Source organism: Nipponia nippon, unplaced genomic scaffold (assembly GCF_047370975.1).
Source record: "Nipponia nippon isolate SJK-2023a ecotype South Korea unplaced genomic scaffold, ASM4737097v1 scaffold_14, whole genome shotgun sequence".
NCBI classification, from domain to species: Eukaryota; Metazoa; Chordata; class Aves; order Pelecaniformes; family Threskiornithidae; genus Nipponia; species Nipponia nippon.
Genome location: NW_028262330.1, coordinates 13865650 through 13884569, shown reverse-complemented (window position 1 = coordinate 13884569; position 18920 = coordinate 13865650). Strand labels below are relative to the sequence as shown.

The 18920-nt window shown below is 44.1% G+C and overlaps 1 protein-coding gene across 1 annotated transcript; it reads right to left on the bottom strand.

Moving 5' to 3' along the window:
• Positions 1-434: 434 nt before the first annotated feature.
• Positions 435-17860, bottom strand: LOC104014557 (myosin heavy chain, skeletal muscle, adult-like). Its single transcript, XM_087751337.1, has 38 exons — positions 17654-17860; positions 17423-17566; positions 17173-17329; positions 15868-15895; positions 15655-15769; positions 15477-15569; positions 15287-15350; positions 15106-15204; positions 14897-15000; positions 14678-14816; positions 13829-13947; positions 13582-13731; positions 13049-13219; positions 12273-12582; positions 12050-12120; positions 11102-11189; positions 10890-11007; positions 10592-10715; positions 10370-10506; positions 10013-10268; positions 7588-7830; positions 7303-7479; positions 7071-7216; positions 6893-6983; positions 6415-6804; positions 6127-6253; positions 5833-5951; positions 5046-5242; positions 4464-4647; positions 4212-4377; positions 3915-4039; positions 3413-3721; positions 3109-3312; positions 2690-2815; positions 2425-2595; positions 2234-2338; positions 1995-2090; positions 435-646 (listed from the first exon to the last, which is right to left on the bottom strand). The coding sequence occupies exons 1-38, from the start codon at positions 17858-17860 to the stop codon at positions 491-493; spliced, it is 5826 nt and encodes a 1941-aa protein (XP_087607463.1). The 3' UTR covers positions 435-490.
• Between the last annotated feature and the right edge of the window lie 1060 nt (positions 17861-18920).

Here is an 18920-nt window from a genome sequence, read left to right as displayed (position 1 = left end):
GACTGCCAGGATCACAAACAAAAGCAGGGAAAGGAGAAACGAAAGGGATCACCCTCTCTGGCCTCTCACATGGGAAGTAAGCTGTGCTGCAAGGACAACGGGAGAAGCATTAAGAGTATGCGAGGGCAGGGCAAGGAGCTGGTGCAGAAGGAAGAGAGCATGGGCTGGATATCAGTAGTCTCCACAGGAATGGCCACGCTCTAAGTTTGCGAGTCCTCAGTCCTGAGCTTGCATTAGCCCTTCCCTAGCCCTTGCATTGCCCTTCCCCCAGCCAGGAAAAGTAAGAAAACTTGTTCTGCAATGCAATATCCCAAGCTTGATCAGAAAAAAAAAACACAAAGAACGCACTATTCATACTGTGTATGCAGAGGATCTACAGTCTTTATTGTCTAGACATTGATATGGGTACAAAGACTAATTGCAGAAGAAAGTGACCGAGAGGTTCACATTTTGTGCAGCCCTCAGGTCACTTTGCTGCCTCATGACATCCTCACTCTTCCTCTCCTATCTTTTTGCTGTGAAACTCCCGGCTTTTGACTCGGAGCTTGTTGACCTGCGACTCTGCAATGTCAGCCCGCTCCTCGGCTTCCTCCAGCTCATGCTGGATCTTGCGGAACTTGGAGAGGTTGACATTGGACAGCTCCTCCTGTGTGGGGAGAAGGAGTCGGTGGTGAGGAGCCCAGGGCAGGGGTTTCACTCCTCCTGCGCCTCGGCCTTGCGGGGCTGCGGCTCTTCCCTGGGGGAAGGCACAAACCTCCGTCCCCCACCCACCACTGCTTACACATAAGCCTCACACAGACCTCCTCATCCTCCCCTTTTTAGAAGATCCATTGTAGACAGAGCACAACAGGGTTTGAACATAATTCTGTAAAGCACAGACCTCCTATCTCCCACCTACCAATGATGATCCAGAAGCCTCACACAGATCTCCTCATCCTCCCTTGCTTTAGAGTATCCCATCCAAACCAACTAAAACAGCTTTTGAATTGTTATCGCCGTTCTGCCCTCTGAAATGTGGAGAGGGGGATGGACAGCACAGCAGTCTCTGTTTTTAGCTATCAAGAAAAAGCTGTTTGGGCTTCAATTTGTTATCCTTTACACTCAAAGGTTAGGGCTAAGAAAGAGCAGCAGCACCAAGAAAGAACATGTATACTCCCCAAAGGTGAGTGTATATGGTATCCTCAGGGAAGAAGTACCTGCCCCCTCCTGCCACTCCCCACTAGTTGAGTATAGCTTCTCCTTCCTCCTCCATGTCTGCTGTGACAGCACTGTCGGGTAACTGCCCATCTCCTTCTTCTTCTGTAGCCACACAACACTCCCCACAATCCACCCTCCTCTTCCAGCCACTGTCTGCAGTCACATATCTCATCACTTTGTCTTATGAAGAATGTTGCTTTGCAGAAGAAATTGAAACTTATTTCTAGTTCAGCAGATCAGCTAAGCATTTTTGTCTCCTATTCTGGCTCAGTATCCTAGGTCTTCACTCTCTCGTAGTAGGTGAAGAACTTCACAGACATGAGTCAATTAGAACCCATCCATGCCTCTCTCACAAATCATTCACTCATCATAGGACAGCAAAACAGGTCTATACTGGTCTATGCAGGAAAGAACCTGACTCAATTTATCAGCTGAAAGGCTGGTTGTGAGCCATGTTTGTAAGTCTGTCCTGTAAAACAAAGATTGCAGGACATTCCTTAGTTTTTCTCTGACAGGAGACTGGCCAAAAGAAAGCAATGTCAACCATACTCCCAGGATTATGTTCCTAGAGTAGTTAAATTTCTCATGGGTAACAACTCCTTACGAAATTTACAAGGAGGAGTTTCTTGTAGGCACACGCTAAACCATTCCCAGATGACTGACCTTTCTTTCCCTGCACTTGAAATCCATCATTGTTCACCAGTTTCTATGCTTTCAAAAAACTGATATTCATTTACGATATGATTTGTAGTCCTCCTCAGAAAGTGATGTTTGTTACCACTACAAGCAATACTTACAGCCTCCTCAGCTTGTCTCTTGTAGGATTTCACCTTCATTTGCAGCTTGTCCACCAGATCCTGGAGCCTGAGAATATTCTTTCGGTCTTCCTCAGACTAGAGTGGTTGGTAAGCAGCAAAGACAATTAATTATTGGTTTCCCACCACGTCAGGTTTACAATTGCCCTTGGGGATGGTGTGTGCAAAATTTCACTGGCTTTGAGAAAACTCTGTCAGCCCGCAGAGGCCTCCTGCCTTACCTGGTAGGTCAGCTCCTTCACCCTCCTCTCGTACTTGCGCACACCCTTCACGGCTTCAGCGCTGCGCTTCTGCTCAGCATCAACCTCCCCTTCCAGCTCTCGCACCTGCAATGAGAAGCCCATCTTTGGAGCTTCCCTGCTGGCTGCTTATGTGACATGTTCACTCATGCACAAATAAAAGCTCTACGCACTCTGGCCTCCAGCTTCTGGATTTGCTTCTTGCCTCCCTTCAGTGCCAACTGCTCAGCCTCATCCAGACGGTGCTGCAGGTCCTTCACCGTCTGGTCCAGGTTCTTCTTCATCCTCTCCAGGTGGGCGCTGGTGTCCTGCTCTTTCTTCAGCTCTTCTGCCATCATGGCTGCCTGATGAGAGCAAAGGGTCAAAGCCATTTTGGGGCTGCAGACAGTTTGCGGAGAAGGTACTTATCTCCAGCAGTGAAAAGAGCCCCCAACTCACATCTGTGATGGCCTTCTTGGCCTTCTCTTCAGCATTGCGGGCTTCCTGGATCGTATCCTCCATTTCACTCTGAATTTGGGCAATGTCTGTTTCCAGCTTCTTCTTGGTGTTGATCAAGCTGGTGTTCTGTGTAAAGAGAGATTGCAAGACTTGTACTCTGAGGCCTGCAGTCCCAAACCTACAGTCTGAGCCAAGTCTTTACTCTTCAAGCTTGCAATTCAAAATCTGGAATTCTTTTTAAAGTCATTCTTTACAAAATGTCAGTGGTGGGCTCAGGTGATGGGCTCTCAGCATGCCTTTCCTTGTGGGTAGCAGCAGAGAGGCCATTCTAGACCACTGTCCTGCCCTATCCTCTGCTAGATAGCAGCCCTCTGTGTTTGTAAGGTGTCAACACAACTGCTTTTGCACCACACCCTTACCTGGGTATGGAGGAGCTGCACACGTTCAGTGGCATCCAGAAGCTCCTGCTCAGCCACTTTCCTCGACCGCTCCGTCTGCTCCAGGGCTGCCCGTAGCTCCTCAATTTCAGCCTGCAGCAGGTTTGCTCTGCGCTCCACCATGGCCATCTGCTCCTTCAGGTCCTCCTGTGTCCTGAGAGCATCATCCAAGTGCAGCTGGGTATCCTGTAAAAGAGGCAAGAGAAGTTGCAAGGCGGCAGTGTGAGCTTGGGTGCCAAAAATGTCAGGGATGTCGTTTCTCTTTCTGTAGCTTTGCTGAACGCACCTTGAGCACTGCCTGTGTGTTCCTCAGGTTCTTTTGTGCCTCTGCAGCCACGCGGTTGGCATGGCTCAGCTGGATCTCCATTTCATTCAGGTCTCCCTCCATCTTCTTCTTCAGCCGCAGGGCTTCATTCCTGCTCCTGATCTCAGCGTCCAGGCTGCTCTGCAAGGACTCCACAATTCTGAGGTGGTTTCTCTTCATCTGGTCGATCTCCTCATCTTTCTCTGCTATCTTCCTGTCAATCTCAGACTTCACCTGGTTGAGCTCAAGCTGGAGGCGCAGGATCTTGCCCTCTTCGTGTTCTAGGGAGGCCTGGACAAGTGGACACAAACATTTGTAACATCAATGAAGCTCCTGCTTGCTTTCTAGGCCATTACAGAACATTTCAGGAAATCTCCGTTGGCTGCACTCCCCAGCCAGAACAGACGGGGACCAAGCAGTTTTTACCCATATTTCCCCGCTGCTCCTATTTTTACTGCAGACCCCAGTGATTACAGGCATGTACCTCAGCTTCCTCCAAGGCAGCCTGGATTTCAGATTTCTCCTGCTCAATCTGCTTCTTGACTTTCTCCAGCTCATGAATCGCCTTTCCTCCCTCAGCAATCTGCTCCGTGAGGTCAGAAATCTCCTCTGTGGGAACAAAGACCAAGGGCATGGTCAGGCACAGAGCAGAATGGGAAGGGCCCTGCCACACCAACGTAAAAGGCAGCTTTGCAGACCTGCAGGCACAGACCCATGTGGAGCGGTGGGTAGTGGTGCATAGTGAGAAAGCCCTGCCAGGAGCAGAGGGCCAGGGACTTACGCTGCAAGTTCTTGTTCTCACGCTTCAGCGTTTCCAGGTGGTCCAAGGACTCCTCATAGGCATTCTTCATCTTAAACAGCTCCGTGCTGAGAGAGCGAGCCTCCTTCTGGGAGGCTTCCAGCTCAGCCTGCGTTTCCTCATACTTCTGCTTCCATTCTGCCAGGATCTGAAGAGAAACGGGGCGTGAGTATGGATGTGGCAATGAGGAGGGGATGCTCTGCCCAGGAACCCCAGGTCTGGAGCCCAAAAGACCTTGTCAAAGTTCTTCTGCTTCTTATCCAGAGCTGCGCAGGCAGCATTCGATCGCTCCACGTCAATCATCAGGTCCTCCACTTCGTTCTGCAGCCTCTGCTTGGTCTTTTCCAGGGAGGCACATTTGGCATTGACGGCTTCAACGTGTTCCTCTGCATCCTGCAGGCGCTGTGCCAGCTTCTTCCTGGGAGGAGATAAGCACAACTCATAACTGGGGACTAAATTGGACATCATCGTTTTTTTTCACTTTCACCACAGTGCTGAGGCACTTTGCAGTATTTGGTCCCCATGCACACAGTGCAGAGCCTATCCCAGCCACTTATTTTTCTTCTCATTCTTTTCCTCCCGGGTCTAGCTGTCCCTCTGCCCTCTGCACACACCACACATTGCCTTTCTCCTGCATTCTTCCGCATGTAGCCTTTTTGCCTTGTCTTTTTCAAAACCACACCCTTTATAGTGCATATTTCTGTTGCATATACCTCCTCCCCAACCTGCTACTGGGCTTTCACCTTTCAGCATCTCAATGCTCTTTTCAAGTTTCTGTTATTGCTTTCTGCCAGCTTTCCCACATTCCCCACGTACTTGGCCTCCTCCAGCTCCTCCGTGCGCTGAATAGCGTCTGTCTCATATTTGGTTCTCCACTGGGCCACTTCGCTGTTGGCCTTGGACAGGGCACGCTGCAGCTCCCCCTTGGCTTCCTGCTCCTCCTCATATTGTTCCCGGAGCAAGTCACAGTCGTGGCGAGCAGACTGCAAGGCGTGGGCCAGGGCGTTCTTGGCCTGGGGAGACAATGGTATTGGGACATAGAACTGCCTGTGAGACAGTAGAATGCTAACTTAGGGACAGTTTTTGAAAGCTCTTTGAATCTGACATTTAAAGTCAGCCCAAGGAAAAAAGGTACATTGATTCCATATTCTGAGCTGCTTCTTATCGCTTCATTCATCAGAATCTATAATGTTACCTCAGGAGAGATGATGGGTAAACTCTAAATCACAACTATAAAGCTGGGAATTTTTGAATCCTTTTAAGTATGTTCTAAAGTTTCAGCTTCTGTTACGGAAAAGTAGAATAAGAAACGCAGTTTTTTAGATATAACTCAAACTTTTTTAATACGCTATCATTGATCCAAATAAAGACCTAAAGTTGTCCTTCCCTGTCTCAGTATCCAGGTTGGAGGCGATGCCCTGCTCAGCTTTTCTTCCCACACTAGAGTGGGAGGTGGCAAAATTGTCCCTATAGTTTAGAGAGGGGCATTAAAATGATATGGCTAACATATACAGATTTTATGTGAGAGTAGGAAATATCCTGAAAGAAAATGGAATCTGAATCCAAGGTCAAGCCCCCTACAGGAAGTACCTTTACCCTTTACCTTTATTTCTTCCTCTAAATGTCTCTTTAGTTCCTCGATCTGTTGAGTAAAAGCCTGTTTGCCTCTGGATAGCTGAGATATCAAAGCATCCTTTTCTTCCACCTGGCGTGAATATTCACCTGAGAAATTTTACAGAGAGACTGTCATTTAATAAGCAATACTAAATCAATATATCTTTAAAGCACTGTACACCAGCTTACAGAGCATAGACCAATTTGAGTAAAACAGCACTATTTTTCCTGCCATCTTCAGTTACAGGTTCTCCCATTCCAGAGGCGTGTGGGGGCATGTTACCTGCTTCTGTCTGCAGACGAGCTCTTTGAGTATTGAGGTCATTGATCATGCGCTGATGCTCCTCTTCTTTTGTCTTAATCTCACTTAGCTGGTCTTCCAGAGTGCGACACATTTTTTCCAGGTTTGCCTATATGTAAAATACATGTAAATAAACCACAAAATTCTAGCATATTGTTCTCATGCTGAAAAACAATGCAACTGTGTGTGATAGCAAAATGCAATCAGAAGGTTCAAAATCATGTATCAGGTCACGTATCATAGGGCAGTAACCTGACAGAAGCTCTGTACCTTAGCTTTGGAGACAGACTCCATGTTACTGGCCAAGTCGTCAATCTCCATCTTCAGCTCACTCTTCTCCTTCTCCAGCTTCTGCTTCACTCGTTGCAGGTTGTCGATCTGCTCCCCAAGCTCAGCTGTGCTGTCCGCATGCTTCTTCCGCAGGGTGGCAGCTGTGGCTTCGTGCTGCAGCGTGGCCTCTTCGAGGTCGCGACGCATCTTCTGAAATTCTGCCTCACGCTTCTTGTTCATATCGATCTGAGCCGCGGTAGCCCCTCCTGCTTCTTCCAGGCGCTCGCTGATCTCCTCTAGCTCCCTCGAGAGGTCAGCCCGATGCTTCTCTGCTTTTGCCCGAGAAGTTCGCTCTGCCTCAATTTCCTCCTCCAGTTCCTCAATGCGAGCCTGGGGAACATTAGGGACCCTTCACACCCGTGCCCTCCTCCTTCCTGACCTGAGACTGGGTGAAAGAGGGGAAGGAACAGAGACTTGCCTGCAGCTCCTTGATCTTCTTCTGTAACTGGATGCCCAGAAGTTGCTCATCCTCGATTTTGCTCTGGATCTGGCTGATTTCAAAGTCTTTCCTTTGGGCAAAGCAAACCATGTTAGAGCTCAAAGGAAGAAGACAAGTGCACCAGCCGAGCACTCAGGTGCCCCACAGCTACACTTACTTCTTCAGTTTCTCATCCAGCTGCTGCTTATCATTTTCCAGATCCATTATGCTGTCATGGGCCAGCTTCAGGTCTCCTTCGAGTTTCCTCTTAGCTCTCTCAAGGTCCATGCGCAGTTTCTTCTCTTGCTCCAGGGACCCTTCCAGCTACAAAGAACAAGACCATCAGTGCGCTGCCAGCCAGGTCGAACTCCGTACCTGGACTTATTCTTGCTCTATGCCTGTGTGCTTACATCGTCCACTTGCTGCTCCAGCTTGGTCTTGGCTTTGGTCAGAGTATTGACTTTGTCCTCTTCTGCCTGCAGGTCATCCAGTGTCTGCTGATGGGCCTCTTGGAGGGCTTTCTTCTCTTTTGTCAGCTTGGCAATGGTCTCATCCAGGGCTGCCATCTCCTCTGTGAGGTTTTTCACCTTTGAGAAGAAGGGAGTGAGTGCAGATAAAAAATGTTGTTTAAAACCTTCATACTGAATAACAAAATAGAGGGCTCTTCTGTGAGAGTGACATCTTCTGCCTTATACCTTGTTTTCGGTGGCATGTTTTTCCTTCTCAACCTTGGCCAGTGTTAACTCAAGGTCATCAATATCTTTCTTCAGTTCTGAACATTCGTCCTCCAGTTTCCTCTTCTTGGCTGTCAGCTCAGCATTAATTTCCTCCTCATCCTCAGCCCTTTCAGTCACCTCTTTAACTTTGGCCTCCAGCTGGATTTTGGTTTTGATGAGCTGGTCACATCTTTCCTCAGCATCAGCCAAGCTATCTGCTTCCTGGTGGGGAGACACAGATTTTCTTGGTTTGTTTTCTGAACTTTTGTATGTAAGTGTGTGTTAAAATCTGGCCTGAAGGTGGCCTCTCCTCGAGCAACTTTAATCTTTTTTTTCTTTTTTTTTTTTTTTCCCCTGGGATGCATTATTTAGCTTCTGTGTTGGAAACAATATTGATTCCTAAACTTTTTTCTCTGTCCTAAAAATATCTCACAGATGTGGTAGGTGTGAGAATTTGTCATTTACCTAGAAGAGAAAGGGCTTGGAGACATTTCTCTTCACAAACGCAGTATTCAATACCTTTCCTTTTGTAACTGAATCCTTCTGAATCCATTATTATGTTGGGAGTAAAGGGTCTGGTCGTCTCAAAAATAATTTAATAGAAAAAAGATTACTCTCTCTCTAAATGTATTGTGACTGCTGCCTGCACAAGTAGGGGTCTTACCCTTGTAAATTAGCTACCTGTGTGTCATCCTTCCATCCTGTGTCTGGAGTGGCATATGCTGGTTTCAGCTGATCACCACATCATCTTACTCCTTGGTGGGCTTTTGGTATAATGAATTTGTTTTGTTCCAGATGAATTTGAAAGGCAAATATCTTACAAGAAAGTCCAATAGCATACTTATTTTTCTCCATATACTAGGGAAAACAGGTAACATGGGGTTCCTGTTTTCTATGGGAATGTTCAAATAACTGGGTAATTAAGTACATTTTTAGTTGGTAATTTAGGCAACTTAATGAGTAGCTTAAGATGCCTTTGCAAGGTTACATCTGAATATCAATACTTTTGTGTATATTTTTAAGCAATATTTTATTTTGTGAAGTGCTGTGTGTCTACAAAGTTCATAGGATTGTGGTGATAAAATTATTAAGATTTAAGATTGAGAAGTCTGGCTATGAAGTTATCTTTACTAAAAGAATATTCCCTTCAACTAAAAGCTAACAGTCCATGATTGTTTCCAGCTCCCCGCTTCTTAGCTAAGATAACACTGGGTGTGCCATTCCTAAAGCTCCACCGAGACCCAGTTTCTCCATACTGTCATGTTATTTACTGTTTGATTCCTTAGAATTGTTGCCGTTAGCAAGCTACTTATCCATCCAAGGATGGATACCTGGCTTTGTTAACATTGAAATGATTGTTTTTCCTCACCACTTTCTTTTTTTCTGATACAGTATATAGGTCAGGTCTCTTCCATCAATTGGCAGAGAACAGTGGAGCAGAGGGGGAGATGCTGTCTGAATGTTCTCTCACTGTGTTTATAGTTAATAAAGCTTCTGTCTGACCTGTTCTAAATTGTGCCCCCCAGGCTGGGGACCCCAACACAAGTACATTATGGAAAGATGGCTTTTAGTGGAAAGGAATGTTCTTTTAATAAGGATAACTTCTTAGCCAGACCTCTCAATCTTAAATATTAATGATTTTGCTACCACAGGATGTTGCTTGTAATGGAGCTACCACATAAAATCTGGATTAGAGATGCAAAAAACTACAATGTTCAAAAAAACCTGAAAACTTTGGCTTCATTATAAATTTCGTTTATGACCCTGATTCATACCAGTTAAGTCTAAAGTATACAGAGCTCTTGTGTAATTAAAAACTGAGGCAAGAAGAAACCCCCCTGGATGGTGTGACTTCTTCTCGGAAACAGGAATTCTGTGTCTATATATTCTTAGACTAAGGAGAGATTTGAAGCTGTATTTCCCAATTACTGAGTGAATAATTAACTGATAGTTATTGAGCAAAGGGTGGATGGTTTTTCCTGCACCTGAATTCACAAGTACCACTTTCAACTCTGGCTTGCATTTATGCTCCAAAATGAATTCATTGTTCTACATCCTGGTGAGATGGAGATACCCCCTGCAGGACTCACCTGCTCAGACAGAGTTGGGGGTTCAGGCAAAACTTTGCTCTGAGTATTTCATATTGGCTAGCTATATCTGCCTCCTTCCTCTGAAGGCAAGAGCACTGACTCCCACTTGAAGGTCCCTGCTTCTTTGCACTGTCGGAGTGCTCACCGTGCCACTGCCAGACGCTTGTTTCCTCAACTTCACATACATATAATGGATAATTCACGAAATATCTGACTTTTAGTCTCCCATAGTCTAACCTTCTGTTTCATAAAGAACAGCGTGAATGTATAGACCCCTTTTCTGAGCGATAAATTAATGGTGATAATAAACTCACAGCCTGCACTTGGAGCTGCAGGTCATTTTTCTCCTGCAGCAGAGCCACCATTTTCTCCTCCAGCTCCTTCCTCTTTGCCTCAGACTTTGCAAGCTCTTCCTTGGTTTTCTCAAACTCTTGTTTCATGTTGGCCATCTCCTTCTCAGATTCTGCACTCTTCAGCAAGGGCTTGATCTTGAAGAACAGCTTCATCCAGGGCCAGTGCTTCACGTTCATGAATGCACGAATATTGTACTGGATGCAGAAGATGGATTCCCTGAAGCACAATTAAAATGTGCATTGAACATTTTCAGCATGATGAGTGCCAACACTTTCCCCCAAGTACAGTGACTTTAACTGAAGATGAGGAATGTCTACCTCCTCTCCACCATTCTCTGGTACTCCACTCTCATCAGGAAGCCCCTGCACCTGGCCTGTGTGCGAGTGATGAGCTGTGCCAGCTTCTCATCCCTCATCTCCTCCAGGAGTCCCAGCAGCCCAGCTTTGAAGAACACCTTGAGAAAGGGAATGTTGCCACACATCACTGTCAGGTAGAGCAAAGCACAGACAGGCAGCGAGTGAGTGAAGGAAGGTTTGTACCTTGGTGTGGCCAAATTTGTACTGGGTGTGGTCCACATCGATTGAGCCCAGAAGCTTCTCAGAAGCCTTCTTGCTATCAATGAACTGTCCCTCTGGGATAGCACTGGCATTAAGCACCTTGTATCTGTGAAAAGAGAAAAAGGAAGATAAGGTTGTTTTGTCCCAACCACCACACACTAGCTAATGGACCCCACCAGCTCATACATAGCTGTTTTTGACAACAGTGCCCAGCCTGAATGAACATATATGAATGAACCAACATTGCTTTTAATGATGTTGAGAAGGGCAGTGCCCTTACCTCTGCTTGAAGTCAGCATAGAGAACTCTGCTGGGGAAACCTTTCCTGCAAATTCTGATGCCTTCCAGCACACCGTTACACCGCAGCTGGTGAAGTACCAGTTCATGCTCCATGGCACCTAGCAATTCAGAGCATAAATGAATACCACAGTTTCCAGTGCAGAGGGGAATGGCTGTATCAGAGGAAGTTGTCTTTCTTCTTGAGCGTCTTACCAGGTGTTTTTGTTTCATTTGGGATGATGCAACGGACAAAATGGGGGTGAGTGCTCCGTAGATTGGTCATCAGCTTGTTTAAATTCTCCTAGAGGGACCAGTTGGTAATGTGAGTTGCCCATGTTCATTGTTTGACACATCAAGCCCATGGTAATGACTTTACAAGTTTAATCTCAGAATTAGCTGGGTTTCAGAACACTTAGGTAAAGCCACAGAAACCAAATATTTCTTCTATTTAAAGACATTGAACACCATTTTTAAAGACTGAAATACTACTATGTTGCTATTGATCCAGTGGAAACTAATACAAAATTTCACACTTTCACACAAAGTAATTAACTTATAGGTTTTTCATGTTCAACCTTCGAAAGTCAATCTACTTAAGTTTAAAAAGTGGGTTTTTTTCAAATAAGATAACTATCTCCTTGGAGAATGTTTATAAGGAGACTCTCAATTCCCCAACATATCAATCTCACAGAAGTGCAGGAATGCTAAAATTACAGTTCTAGTCTGACCCAAAGACATAAAAATATAAAGATCTGAATAATATCCTTTCCAAACAAACAAAAAAAAAAGTCAGATTTTCTTGATCTTTCAAGACTGAATGCTTATTTTTAAGCACGATATATTAGCAATATTGAAATTGATCCTGGAAAAAAATCATAGCTCTAGTCTGTCCCAAAGACATAAAAATATAAAGATCTGAATAATACCCCCTCCAAACAAACAAACAAAAAAAAGGATTAGATTTTCATGATCTTTGAAGACTGAATGCTTATTTTTGAACACAACATATTAGCAATATTGAAATTGATCCTGGAATACCTGATGTGGAATTTCAAAAGAATTCTACCACTGTTACAGCAATGCAAAATAGCCCTTTCAAATATAATATTAGCTCACCCTCTTTCTTCATATTACAAAGAGATAACAAATGCAGTACTGTACCCGGAAAAGAGCTGAGACAGTCTGGAAAGAAGAACCCTTCTTCTTGCCACCTTTCTTGCCACCACCAGCCTCTGCAAATGAAAGAAAAGAAAAAAAGTATTAAAATACAGATGTTTCATATTTGAGACTATAGAACAGAAAACAATTTTAAATATTTAGTGTTTACTGCTTTAATTCTATGTCAACGTTGTCCCACACTGAAAATAGTTTTCACAGAGCTGACCTGCATCTGCTCCACCATAGTTGGCAAAGAGTAAAGCCAGCGTCTTCACGGATGATTTCTGGTACAACCCAATGACAGTTTCGTTCAGGGGGTCCTTGTTCTTCTCAAGCCAGCCAGAGATGTTGTAGTCCACTGTACCAGCATAGTGCACGAGGGAGAAGTGGGCCTCAGCCTTGCCTTTAGCAGGCTTGGGCTTCTGGAAGTTGCTGGACTTGCCCAGATGCTGGTCATAGAGCTTGTTCTTGAAAGAGGTGTCAGTTGCCTTGGGGAACATGCACTCCTCTTCCAGGATGGAGAAGATGCCCATGGGCTGGAAGACATTACAACAGGCAAGAGGGAGAAATAGATTAGAAAGGAGACATTCCTTGGTTGGAAACTTGCTGGAGTCAGAAGAGAAAGCTGTTCCCGTGCATTTCATGACAATAAGTCACAGAAAATTAACTAAGGGTCAACTTCTTCCAGTGTTGCTGTTTCATTTGAACTTGTGTAAATGCCTTTGCTGATGAAAAAATTACAAATACAACATTGCAAAATACTATCCTCTCCATAAAACTTCTTTACTGATAGGTACTTACAGAGCATGACAGTTCATTTTGTAATCTGGAAATGTATACTCTCACCAAAAGTCCTGATATCTGAGTATGAGCACCAAAACCACTTCCACCCTCTTGTCATTTTCACAGGGTATATATTTGAAAAAGCTGGAATGTTCTCACGTTTCTTAAGTATGTGTCTTGGCAAGTATGGAAGTTCCAACACTTGAACAGGAAGGATACCTTCTCAATGAGCTCAATGCAGGCAGCCAGGTCCATCCCAAAGTCAATGAACGTCCACTCAATCCCTTCCTTCTTGTACTCCTCCTGCTCCAGCACAAACATGTGGTGGTTGAAGAACTGTTGCAGTTTCTCGTTGGTGAAGTTGATGCACAGCTGCTCAAAGCTATTGAACTGCCAGACATAAAAAGACATGCAACATTTTCAAGGTTCAGCAATAACAGCAAGGTGTTTTCTTGTGTAATCCTAATTCATCATGGGTGATAGTTTAAACACAAGGCCTCTTCCTGTGTAGTTTTCCTATGCGCTCTCTCTAGGATAGGCTTTGCATTTAGAAAAGAGAGAAGGTTTCAAATTCAGTGTAATTAGGACATTAGTTTTCTATTATTATTATTTTGCAGGATTAAAAAAGGTGATTCCAAAAGCCCTGCAAATAAGTGTAGGAAGATACTAACTTCTATTAAAAATGTGCCTCAAAATTCCCTTTACTCTCAATTGTCCTTCTATGAAATTGCTAGGAAAACTGTGTTCCTTACATCAAAGATCTCGAAGCCAGCGATGTCCAGGACACCAATGAAGTACTGTCTGGGTTGCTTGGTATCCAGCTGTTGATTGATACGAACAACCATCCACAGGAACATCTTCTCATAGACAGCCTTTGCCAGAGCGCCCACTGAATTGTTCACCTAGAGCAAGGAGAAAGGTTTGGAGGTTACTATAGACAGCAGAGAAGGATCAACAGGAACCATCAAAGCATGTTCCAGGTTGCCACATTTTTCCTACCTGCTGCACAGTTTGACCCTTGGTCACATATTCATTCCCCACTTTGACTCGGGGGTAGCACAGCGCTTTGAGTAGGTCAGCTGAATTCAGACCCATCAGGTAGGCAGCCTTGTCAGCCACTAAACACCAGAAAAGAGTGAGACAGAAATAAATATTGGACAATTCCTAAAATTTGGTCCTTGAGGGACTGTCTCAAAAGTAACAGCAGTGTTCACTGTTACAGAGTTACACAAAAATGTCTGAGTCAAAGCTACAAAGATAATTTCTCTGTTGTCTTCAGGATTTAGAGTCTACAACACTTTCTGAGCTTTGGTTTCTACAAATGTTCTTCAAGAGAACTCGTTGCTTTCATCCTTTTTCAGGCATGACTGTGGGACTTCATACTTTCTTTCTAGTCGTATAGCAAGAAGATTCATCACTCGGAGAGCTGGAAGCATGGATTGTACTTCCTGTTATGACAGAGACTAATCAAATGAACATCTCACATCAGAGTTCCCCCCAATAGGTGAGGGTGAATAGGAGCACAGTTTCCCATCCTGTTAGGGCTGAACCACTTCACTACTCCACAATACAGCAGAGATTGCAAGATATATTCCAACAAAAATATGACTAATAATGTTACAGGAATTTACATCCATGCTTCCTGGCTTCCTGGCACGGTACACCAGATGTCGTATTTATTAAGTAGTCACATTATAAAATTACTGGTATCATTAGTCCCAACTGTCATCTAGCCATTGAACAAATATTTTTTTAGTTTACACTTTTGCATATTTAAAGCCTAAAATCTGCGGAAGTCCTTCTTTTGGTGAAAATCTCTTTTGGAAAGTTTGCTGAATCTGCTGATACCTTCTGTGCCATCGGGCTCTGCCTGCTCCTCTCGTTGTTTCTGCTTGAATTTCATGTTCCCATAGTGCATGACAGCCCCTGTCAGCTTGTAGATGGCAGTCTTTTCATCAGCAGTGAAGCCCAGGATGTCAATGGCACTCTGGCAACAGAAACAGTAAAATAAATGTATATGTGCCAGGGCTCTTATCCACCAGATGACCTGTTTGGTAAGTTACTTACATCTGTAGCCATCAGTTCCTCCTGGTCATCAATGCTGGGAACAGTGATCTCACCTTGACTCACAAAGTGGAAATCGTAAGGGTTGGTGGTAATGAGGAGCATGTCTGAAAGCAATAAAAGGGGAAAAACAAGCTTGCTTTGGCTTTCCAGATGACACAATGAGCTATTGCTCAGTGATCTTTCTTCAAAAAAGTTAGTGATCTTCCTACCAATGAGCTCTGGCTTCTTGTTGGAGGTGATCTGATAAAATATGTGGTAACTTCTTTCTGCCTTGAGCTGGAAAGTGACTCTGGACTTCTCCAGCAGATCTGGCAAGGACAGTATGACAGAGTTAGCACAAGTACTGGGGAGGGTTAGCAGGAATGGGATCAGGCCAGGAGAGTCTCTTACAAGTTTCAATGTCGGCAGAAGCCAGTTTGCCTGTCGCCCCAAAGTGGATTCTGATGAATTTGCCCTGTTAAGGGGAAAAAGAAGCATTTCGGCCTAGATGCATTTCATTGCCATCTCCTTATGTGAGAATAGCACTAGCCCATCACTACTGTTATAATCAGGAGGGATTTTGTTCAAAGCAACAACTTACAAAGCGTGAGGAGTTGTCGTTCCTCACGGTCTTGGCGTTTCCAAAGGCCTCCAGCAGTGGGTTGGCGCTGATGATTTGATCCTCAAGCGTTCCCTGCAGGATGATAATTATTCAGTTACAGCGTTTAGCTGACATGGCAATTGCACGTTGAAGATTCAGTCTGTTCTTCTTGTCTCACCTGCATTTTGCCTGACTGCTGCTCTTCCTTCTTCTTGTCCCCACTCGCTGCAATTGTTGCAAAGTACTGGATGACACGCTTTGTGTTCACAGTCTTCCCTGCACCGGATTCTCCGCTGTCAAACCAAAGAGAGAGGCAGAGAGCGTGTGGTCAGGCAGGAGGTCCCCTGGCACCCGACAGCCCCGCAGGGACCCGAGCAGGGAGTGTACATACGTGATCAGGATTGACTGGTTCTCGCGATCTGTGAAAAGACAGAGATAAGAAAGCTTTTCCTAGTCCTCATGAATAACAAAGAACTCCTAAACTAGGATAAAAATATGAACTGAAGCTTCCAGAGGATGCAGGGACATAAGAGAGTGAAAAGCCCTGGGAATTCTAGTGGGTACTTTTGATGATCCCAGCTTCAGGTATTATCAACTGGATTAGTCACTTCAGAGTAGCTTTTGTAGTCTTATGCCTTTCAGGATATTGTCTTCTCATCAGGCCAGTTCTTTCTCTCTTGTAAGTACATGTAATAAAAATATTGAGGTTGGGCTTTGACAGCATGAGGGTAAAATTTTCCTGAATAATCTTATGGAAATTTGGAGGCATCATGAACAACGGAAATGTCTGACCAACCTCTTTCACTATTTTTCATCTCTTTTTTTTTTTTGAACCCCTATACATACAGAAATTATGTATTCCTGAGATCATACACAGACAAGTTTAATTTTTCATTTTTTCATTCTGGATCTATTTCCCAGTTTGCAACAAAAGAACAGGAAAAGAAGATCTAAAATCCTGCACATCTTTGATTTCAATACACACATAGGGAAGAGAAAATAAGAAGTGGAAGGAAGAGGAGAAAGCAGAAAGAACTTTTTAAAAGCCATTCAATTTAAATGCTAAAAGGTTTATTTTTTTTCCTTCACATTGTTTTCTGAGGTTTACTTTTCACTGTAAGGTGCAATTGATTTACAATTGCATAGATCAGTGTAGGGGTTACATAGATCATTAAAGGCTGTATGTACTTTAGACCACTGGGTCATCTTTTCCATCATGAATGCCATTTGCATACTAATCAAGGGAAGCTTATGTACCTATTCAATGCAGAGATATTCTGTTTTAGTTGTTAGCAGTGATGCTTGCAAATTTGAATTGACCGTATACACATCGTTTATAAGGTATGTGTGATATTATTGTACTCTGCACTCTCCAGCTGAGGCCAGCTTAGTGATTAAGATACACAAATCTATGCATATATCTAAGATCCCATTACAGTCAGTAAAGTCTACACCAGAAAATAGGTGTCTTCTTTCCAGTGAATTTACTCCTTCTAGATTATTTTCATTAGGTCCAGGTCGTTATTGATTCTAATGGGAACACAGACACTCAGCTCACACAGACCATTACATTTACTTCCATTAATTTCACACACACGATATTTTAAGTGTTGCACCATATTTCCAGAAAATACCCTACATTTCCCTCTACAGAGAGTCAATTGCAAGAGCAGTTCAAAGGAAATCAAGCACTCACCAGTTAGCATGAACTGATAGGCGTTATCAGAGATGGAGAAGATGTGTGGAGGGGCCTCCTGGCGCTTCTTGCCTCGGTAGGCCAACACCACCTCCGGGTTGTACACCGGCAGCCACTTGTAGGGGTTGACAGTGACGCAGAAGAGACCTGAGTAGGTCTGCGAGGAAGGGAGACAGAACGTTGGCTTCCACTTAGCCTGGCAGAGCAGTTCCACCTAGCCGCCCAGAGGAAGACTGCTGCTGGTACTTACGTAGATCATCCAGGCTGCATAACGCTCTTTGAGGTTGTACAGCACAGCGGGTTCGTGGAGGTGGGTCATCATGGCCATGTCCTCAATTTTATCATACTTGGGAGGGTTCATGGAAAAGACCTGATCTTCTTTCACGGTCAGGGTCTGCCAAGGAGACGAAGGATCGCTGTATGTCAGCTAACAGCTCAGAGTGGGAATCAAATGCTGCTCTGAAGCTTGAATTTTGCTCACCTCTCCAGCTTCAGTCTTGACAGTGACCTTCCCTGTTTCCCTGCTCTGGATTGTCCCTTTCACAAAGGATTCTTTAGGATGAGCCACAAAGACAGATGTCTTGGCATCAAAAGGCTTGTTTTGGGCCTCAATTCTCTCCTTTTCTGACTTTCGGAGGTAAGGAGCTGCCTCCCCAAAAACAGCCATCTCAGAGTCTGAAGAGGCCATGTCTGCACTTTATTGAGAGCACGTCAGCACGTTAGCAGAGGTGTCTGGTGGGGAAAAAAATGTTGTGGATCACTGAGAAGAATAATATAATCTATATTAGTGAGGAAACTCCTTGCTCTTTAGCTAATAAATTGCTAGCTAGTCTCCCAGAAGATCTATTAGAAGCAACCACTGAAAACCACTTTGATTTGAACTTAAAAGTACCTAAGTCCCACTCAAGAGTGAGACTTAGTCTTCTAAAACACGTAGCCCTTGTAACAGTAAATAGAACATCTTCTGAATATTGACTACTGTTTGGTAACTCAGAATTCTGACCAGATTTGACATCTTCACATAAAAGAATCTACAGCCAGAGAAAATCACTCTCTGTTCTGGTCCTTAATTATGACTGATGAATCTTTAAAAGAGTACTTTCTTGTTAAAAGTATTACCTTGTGTGCTAAAAATTACTTCACTTTTTAGATCTTCCCTATTTTCAACAGTCTAGCCTAAGCAAAAGTTGGCAGAAATGTAAGAAGATTTACGAAGAGAGCTCATGCAGCTGTATAAAAGTCCTATCTTGGAGTCTAGTCTAGGAGTGCATTATTTAGGGTTTTACCTTTGGAGAAGTGCTTGTATCCTGGAAACTGGCCAACCCTGTAAAATAGGAATGGCAGTTGTTTCTTATTGCTCCATGGAATTCCAGAGACAAATTATAGATTGAAGATACAGACATGCATTGAAATTATATTGAAAATTTTTATTTACATGGGCATTGCCTTGTGGAAATGATTTACAGAGGCAGGAGAAACAGAATGGGATATTGCAAGGACACTGTCCTCTTTCTTCAAGCTCACAAAATGCATGCACTTACCTTGAAGCCTTCCGTGGAGACAGGCCAGACTTGTCCCTCTGAGATTTTATAGTGTCTTATCTGCAGATGCTGCAGATGCTCCCCCTTTCTTCGGTCAAAACATTTCTGGCAAACCTTCTTTGGCAAAGCATTGTCTGGCAAACTAAGGGCATAATTGTCATTTGATTTGAATGATATAATTAGAACATTTTTATGTCTTACTGACTA

Bases quoted from the DNA above. Each gene is read 5' to 3' on its own strand.
- LOC104014557 (XM_087751337.1), bottom strand. From the start codon at position 17,860: ATGGCCTCTTCAGACTCTGAGATGGCTGTTTTTGGGGAGGCAGCTCCT. The intron at 11,008-11,101 runs GTAAGACGCTCA...CTGAATTGCTAG, and splicing joins AAATGAAACAAAAACACCTG to GTGCCATGGAGCATGAACTG. The intron at 5,952-6,126 runs GTAACATGCCCC...AAAATTTCTCAG, and splicing joins TCGTCTGCAGACAGAAGCAG to GTGAATATTCACGCCAGGTG.